This window comes from Mus pahari, chromosome 6 (genome assembly GCF_900095145.1).
Source record: "Mus pahari chromosome 6, PAHARI_EIJ_v1.1, whole genome shotgun sequence".
Classification (NCBI taxonomy): Eukaryota; Metazoa; Chordata; class Mammalia; order Rodentia; family Muridae; genus Mus; species Mus pahari.
In genome coordinates, this window is record NC_034595.1 from 92,743,249 (window position 1) to 92,750,855 (window position 7,607).

At 51.1% G+C, this 7,607-nt stretch overlaps 2 protein-coding genes across 2 annotated transcripts in view; one reads left to right on the forward strand and one right to left on the reverse strand.

Moving 5' to 3' along the window:
- Casp9 (caspase 9) overlaps positions 1 to 2,618 on the forward strand; it is a 16,666-nt gene extending 14,048 nt beyond the window's left edge. The window contains exon 9 of the mRNA XM_021200504.2: positions 941 to 2,618. Within this exon, the coding sequence (XP_021056163.1) occupies positions 941 to 1,033 (93 nt within the window). The 3' untranslated portion in view covers positions 1,034 to 2,618. The remainder of the gene's footprint in view (positions 1 to 940) is intronic.
- Positions 2,294 to 7,607, reverse strand: part of LOC110323557 (chymotrypsin-like elastase family member 2A) — an 11,195-nt gene continuing 5,881 nt past the window's right edge. Inside the window, exons 6-8 of the mRNA XM_021200840.1 lie at positions 6,464 to 6,609; positions 5,350 to 5,502; positions 2,294 to 2,383 (exon numbers count right to left, since the gene is read on the reverse strand). Of these exons, the coding sequence (XP_021056499.1) occupies positions 2,366 to 2,383; positions 5,350 to 5,502; positions 6,464 to 6,609 (317 nt within the window). The 3' untranslated portion in view covers positions 2,294 to 2,365. The remainder of the gene's footprint in view (positions 2,384 to 5,349; positions 5,503 to 6,463; positions 6,610 to 7,607) is intronic.

Below are 7,607 nucleotides of genomic sequence, written 5' to 3' on the forward strand. Positions count from 1 at the left end.
CTGGAACTCACTTGGTAGACCAGGCTGGCCTCGAACTCAGAAATCCACCTGCCTCTGCCTCCCGAGTGCTGGGATTAAAGGCCTGCGCCACCAGGCCGGGCTCCCCGACTGACTCTTGACCTTCAAGCATTGTGATCCTGTCTAGTGTGTCCCCTTCCTGCAGACCTCATTGAGAGTGAATAGGGAGGGGAAGAACAGCCCCTCCCACTTCAGGGAACATAGCCTCCCCACAACCCCTTTAGGGCATAACAGCCCTGCACCCTCAGGGCACAACAGCCCCTTCCCTCTTCTGGGCACAGCAGCCCCTCCCCCTTCAGGGCACAACAGCCCCTCCCCCTTCAGGGCATTTGCTCCCCATGGGGACCCTGAGAATTTCCACTGCTTTGCTCAGATACACATTCTGGGGCTATAGGGGTCACTTCTGGTCCCGAGACCAGACCTTACAGGGCCAACAGGACACATGTGGTCTCTGGGTCATCGTCTCTCATCTTTCTTGCCCCTGCAACCTTTCAGTCTGATTGGAACTATGAATTTTTGTATTAGAAAACTTGACGTGGTGGTGGTGATGGTGGTGGTGGTGGTGGTGGTGGTGGTGGTGGTGGCACACTCCTTTAATCCTAGCACTTGGGAGTCAGAGGTAGGAAGATCTCCGATTTGGAGGCCAGCCTGGTCTACAGAGTGAGTTCCAGGACAGCCTGGGCTACACAGAGAAACCCTGTCTCAGAAACAAACAACCGAAACCAAAAGCAAACAAAACCTTGAATTTTCCATTCCTTTACAGGAGCTAAGGGGTTTGTTCTGTAACCCACCTCAGGAGGGTGTAGGTGGCATTGCCTTCAGATGGCTCCTTCAGTGGCCCTCTCCTTGGGACCCCTTCTCAGCCCTTGCGTCAGCCCAGGACACTGCACCCACAGATTACCCTCGTGCTTCTGTTTTGCAGGTCGCCAATGCTGTTTCTGAGAAAGGGATTTATAAGCAGATTCCTGGCTGCTTTAACTTCCTCCGGAAAAAGCTGTTTTTTAAAACTTCCTGAGGCTGGGGGCTGCTCTTTGGCTCATTATTCTCCCTGAAGCTCTCCTGGCCTGGAGCTGGCCAAGGCCAGAACTGTCTTGCTAAGTAAGGATTTTACAGGGGCAGGCTGCTCTTTGCCTTTTCTGATGCAAACAGGCTCCTAGCAGCTTCCAGATTGGGCAGTGTGGAGTGGTAGCAGGGAGAAGAACAGGGCACAGTGGATGCTTCCTGGCCGCTTCATCTGTGTAGGGACTATGGCCTGGAACTCCCAGGCCTCTCTAGAACAGGGCTTCTCTGCCAATGTACTACTGACATGTGGGGTTGTATAATCCTGTCATGGGACTGCCCTATGTGTTGTAGAGTGTGTTAAGCCATTTCTGGTCTCTACCAGCCAGGTGCCAGGAGCACCCCTTCCTGAGATCTGCCAACCAGAAATATCTTCAGACATTGTCACATGTGCCCTGGGGGACATTACAGCACTCCTCCTGCCCCCCTGGGGCCATCGCCCACAGGGGTCTATGGCAGCAGACACACCAGCATCTCTCCTTCCCAGATCCACAGTCCAGTTGGCCCAGTGTGCATACCTGGATCTGGACTGAGTCTCATTGAAGTTTCCAGAAGGGCTAAGTCTTGCTTGAGCACATTATTTATTCTTCAACAATAAATCTTAGGCAAAAGGACTGTCTTTTGCCTGTATTGTCCCCATCCCCATTCTGTCCTTCCTACAAAGGAGACTTGCTTTTTCCTGAATTTTTCTCTGTGTCTTCCAAGGTCCCTGCACGAGCCCAGGAGGTGACCGAGGTGGGAGTCAGTCCCCACAGATCAAGTCTCCTATCTGAAGGATCTTGGTGACCCTAGTGGGGACACCAGGACAGAGCTCTGCTGTTCGGAGCCTTCCATTCTCCCCTTGTCTTCCTTGCTAACTGAGCCTGGTCCCCAAGTGGCCGTGACCAGGCAGCACTGAAGTGCTGGCACTCCCTGGAGAATGTGCCATCCCCTGTCTTGAAAGCTGTTCTGACTTTCACTTACTTTTCTTTCTTTCTGGTTTCTGCTCTTTGCTTTGTGAAAGCCCACTTGAGTTTAGATGGTGCCAAGCCTTGTCTGTTTGTTTTGAGCCGGGGTCTGACTTTGTAACCCAGGCTGACCACAAAACCTCCATCCCACTGCCTCCTGGGTACCAGGATTACAGCCTGTCCCACTGCCTCAGGCTCCTCCTGAAAGGGCATGGCTTTCAGGGCCCCAGGTTAGGGTGTCAGGGTAAGAAGACAGACTCATTCGAGGATGTGATTCATAAATTACTTTATTACTATTTCCTTTCTATGGCATTTCCAGGGGGACAGTCGCAGCGAAGTCTTCAGTTCCTTGCGATCACCTGCAGGACACACAGGAGAGTGAGAGGTTAACCCGAACACTGGGCATTGAGTTTAGTGACTCTTGGGGCCAAGAGGGGTCAGGAAGGGTCATAGCTGGGAGTCCTGCTTGCGTATCAGGCCAGGAAGCCCAGAATCGCCAATCACTTCATGCCAAATGTACAGATGGGCAACGTTCTTTTTTTTTGTTTTTGTTTTGTTTTGTTTTGTTTTTTGAGCATAGCCCTGGCTGTCCTGGAACTCACTTTGTAGACCAGGCTGGCCTCAAACTAAGAAATCCACCTGCCTCTGCCACCCAAGTGCTGGGATTAAAGGCATGTGCCACCATGCCCAGCAGTTTGTTTGTTTGTTTTGTCTTGTTTTTTTATGTAATCTGTTTCTTTGGATTTTTTTTTTTTTTTTCTGAGACTGGGTCACTATGTAGCCCTGGCTGTCCTGGAACTCACCATGCCAACAAGACTGGCCTGGAACTCACAGAGATCCACCTGCCTTTGCCTCTGAGTACTGGTCTTAAAAGTGTTTGCCACTACACAGGCACCTCACAGTTCAGAATGGCAGGTGACAGCTGAGTTCATGAAACAAGTGAAATGTGTTTATGGCTTTTGGTTAACAGACAATCTACACATGCAGTTGTGGGATGGGACTCACTCTGTAGCCTAAGCTGGCCTTATTACCACCAAGCTTGGCTACATTTGGTTGGTTGGTTTTGTTTGAGACACGGTCTCATGTAGCCCAGGCTGTCCTTAAAACAATCCTCCTGCCTCTGATTCCCAAGTACTGGCCATTATACATATGCACCACCATCTCTGGCAATACAGGATCTTTTGTTTTGTTTTGTTTTGCAATTTTGGCTTCTGTGCACACAGGCCCAGATGACCACGGAGCATATAATTCACAGTGATTGCCTCTGTGGAGTGGGAACAAAGGTTAAAGCCAGGGGAATCTTCATTTCTTAAGTGATACACTCCTGTGTTCCTTTTATAAGCAATATTTTTAATAAAGCAATGTATTCCCTTCTGAACCAAACAATAAAGGTGTGATTGCTGAAGGCTCCCATGGTGGCATTTTTCAGTACTGGGGTTGTTTGTGCCTTGTGTTGGTGGCCTGCTGTCCTTGGCTCATCACCTAAGGCTGTCTAGGCAGGTGTGTTCAGAGGCACCCCCTCAGGGTTGCAGCTGTTTGTGTCTACACACTTCGAGCACACACACAGCACCTTGGGCTGGGACCAGGTGAGGCTCCCATTGTCTCCTCTGCAGCTTCTCCAGGGACAGCTGACTGCACAGTGCTCAACCCCTGCCTGTCCTCCAATGTTCTATGGCACTGGCCACTCCACCAAGAATGCAGGGGGCTCTGCCCAGGTACCCAGAAAGTTTTGCTTTCCCCTTTGGTCTTCCTGACTCCTGCACCCAGCCATCTGCCTTGCTGTGTCTGCCTGTGGCTGGGAACAGCAGGTGCTGGGGCAACAGGTCACACTTTGGGTCCCTGAAGGTGCTGCCAGGCTCAGCTGCGTTCTAACTAATGCAGCAGCTGGCACCACAAAAGAGGATCAGAGGATCTGGCAGAGACAGAGCCCAGAAACCTTCCACCCAATCACTGAGGCTCCTTTGAAATGCTCTATGCTGGCATTGGATTTCCCTTTGTCAAAATTTAGTCATGGCTCCCATCCTCCGTTCACAATCAAAACAAACTAAAATGGAAAACAAAACAACAACAAAAACTTCCAAACTCTAACCCTTCTCTTGATTTTCCATTTTTCTCTAACTTACTTAAAAAAAAAAAAAAAAGCAAAGGGAATAAGTTTTAAAAAAGCATCAACTTGTGGTGTGTGTGTACAACAGCATATCCAGGGCTTGAACTCAGACCATCAATCGGGCTTGGCACCAAGCCCCTTATCCCACTGATCCTTTGCTGAATCCGCACTGACCCAGCAGACAAAGGCCTGAGAGAAGCAGGCAGGGGAAAGCCTGCAGTCATGGCTGCTCCCTCAGGCTGGCTCTGTCAGTCCAATCCCTCAGGCACACATTCCTAGCTGCTAGTTCGTATTTGGCTTTCCAACCACCTAATTCAATTTAAGGTTCCCTCCACACAGAAATGGGGGACGATGAACCAGTGGCAGCTTCTGTTCTTTGTGGGCTCTGCCACCTGCGCCACCAACCTGGCTTTTCTTTCCCATAGCCGGCTGTACTTACTGAGGAGTCTGGCTCAGTGCAAGAAAGCAAACCCATTTTACAGAAAAGCAAACCAAGGGAGTGGATTAAAATACACCCTATGGGCAGAGCCCTCCCTATTCCTAGTGTCCCTCTCTGGACCCTGTGTTCCTCCATCTTCACCCAGGGCACCCTGACTGCCAATTTCCTGCTGTTGTGGCTCCCTCCCCAACCCCCACTGCGGTCTGTATTCTCAGCTGCTCTGGCTGGCCAGTGTGCCTCTGGGTTCCTCCTGCTTCTGCCTCTCCAGCCCTAGGATCACCAGCCCTGGCTACCATGCTTGGCCTTTTATGTGGGTCCTGGGGATTGAACTCCGGTCCTTGTATTTGCAAGGCAGCCCCTTTACTGCCTAATACTCCATATTATTCTTTTAATATTTTGTGATTATTATAGTAAAAGGGAAATTGAGCTGCCACAAGAGGACTCTCAGGAGCACAGGGACAGAAGATTCACTTAGCCCCATTTGCCTGGGAGTGGCCCCATATAGAACTGAATAGTCCTTTGTCCTGGGGCAGTTGGGACAGCCTGTCATCTTCCAGGGGGCCTGGAGGGGGGCACTCTTCAGGGGAATTAAGTGCTAACAACTTGAGGTTGTAGGAGTCTCAACCTGGGCGTGGGATTTGCAGATAACTGTCACCGACAGCCCTGGAGGGTGGGGACTGGGCCTATAGACCCCTAAGAAGAAATGCGATCTACTTGCTGATCCTGGGAACCTCGGCTCCCTCATGGCTGGCTGTGAGCTCAGGGATGGAGGTTCTTACCGAGTTGATCCAGTCAATGTAGTTGGAGACCCTGGTGAAGACGGATGGCTTGCGGGGGTAGTTGCAGCCCAGAGAGGAGCCGAAGCTCACGATCCCGTGCACCTGCCACTGGCCATTAGATGCCTTGCAGTTCAGTGGTCCGCCGGAGTCCCCCTGAGGAATGAAGGGAGGAAGAGAGTGCCCAGAGGGGCCTGGTTCTTAGTATGTGGTTCTACAGGGGCAATGTCCTCTGAAGCCAGCTTTATGGTCACAGGTGGTGGTACCTTGCCTCCAGGAGCTGGTATTTATTTTTGGATACAGAGCCTCACAATGTACCTCTCCTGCTTTACCTTCATAAATGCTGCCATTACAGGTATGGATGGATTATCATGTTGGCTCTGCTCATCTTTACTTATTTATTTAAAAAAACAAATAAAAAACAAAAAAAAACCAAGGTCTTTCCATGTAGTACAGGCTATGCTAAAATATGCAAAAATCCCCCTGCCTCACCCTCTCCAGTGCTGGAGCAGTAGGTATGTGCCTCAAGTTGGCAGCTATGCCCTTTCTATGCCTCTTCTTGTTTCACCCTCATGAGAGCCCATCAGGCCAGCCCGAGGTTCTCTGGTTCACTAGAGAAGGCAACTGTTTGGAGAATGGGACTTGCCTGAGGGAGCCGGTAGAGTGTGCGGGTGTGGGTCTAGTCAAGGCACTGACTGCAGCTGAAGGTGTGGGCTCGCTTTCCCCTCTGTCTTCCTCTACAGAATCTGCCTGTACCAAGTCCTTTGGTTCCTGACTCCAAAGTCTTTAAGAAAACTTCTGTAGCAGCTACCCAAGGGGCCACTTTGGGCCGTTACTGTCGGATGACAGTAATGAGAGATCTGGATGAGATCCAAGGAAGGCTAAAGACGTCCTAGCAGTTAGGCAAAGAGGATGCTACAGGGCGATGGTACTTATAACATCTTTTATGGGGACAAGGAGAAAGACGGTCAGGTTCTGAAATATTCCAGAACAGTTTCCAAGGCTCCTGCCCAGGGAGGAAGGAGAAGATGGATGCTGGGACACCTCCCTGCCCCCAACTCCCTCGACACCACATCCATGCCTTGTTTCCTGTAGACACCCGACTGGGGATACTCACATTGCAGCTGGAGGTCACGCCGTCGCCACCAGCGCACACCATGCTGGTCTTCACGGTGCTTCCCCACCAGCTAGCGCTGGAGCAGGTGGCATAGTTCACAACCAGCAGGCGGCCCTGCCTCAGGGTGTCAGGACTGGCCCCGTTGGCTGAATGAGACCACAGAGAGAAGGCATGAGGCGGGGGTGGGGGGTGGGGCTCCCAAGTAAAGAGGAAACACGGGGACTGACGGGGACTGACGAGGATGTGCTTTATGTGAAATTGTGAAGACCCGAGTTCAGATCCCCAGTGCGTATGGAAAGAGTCAAGTGTGGCTGTGGGGGTGGGGACAGAGACAGAGACAGGAGGATCCCTGGAGCCTGCTAGCTATGTATAAAACACGGGGGCATGAGAGGGAGAAGCGTTGCAGCTGTCTTCTCCTGACCCCTCCCTTTCTGGTCCAGGTTACGCTGTCCCTTCCACAAGGTTGCTGCAGGTGGCCAGGTTAATTTGCATTGTGTCCTCAGTTGATTGGTTGGTGGTCTGGCATAACTGGTGATTGGTTCAGGGTGAGCATCTGACTCAACCTCAAGCCAATGAGCGCCTTGCTCTGGGAGTCTGGCGTGGGCAGTGGCTGCTATTTTTCTTTTGTGTGGAGAAGGATGAGGCCGAGAAGACTCAAGGAGAGCTTCCGGTTTTTTACGGGCGCCACACCGCCTGGATCTAGAATGTTCCTGACATCTAGCTCTGTGTCTGCCCTTGGCTTAGATTTCCTTTTTGCTGGGCCAGTTCCACAGGTTTCTCTTACTTTCCTATGAGGAGGAGCTGGCTAGAACCTTCTAGCTGGAAACAAATACTCAGGGTAGATTTCCTCATGGCCCCAGTGACATTGTCTACATCACTGTCACGGTTGGCCAGGATAGACATTTAATTCTGTGTGTGTGTGTGTGTGTGTGTGTGTGTGTGCCTATGTGGAGGTCAGAAATGAACCTCTAGTGTGTAGAGCCCTAATTTTAAGACTTCCCCAAAACCTGTTCCCTAGATCATTAGGAATGTGGCTAGTAAAAAAGCCTTTGTTCTCTTAGGGCAGCTGAAGGTCTTCTGTTCCTCCACCTGACAGCTAGCTAGGCAATTATCTCAGTTGCCCCAGCCAGGCACCCATCTTCCT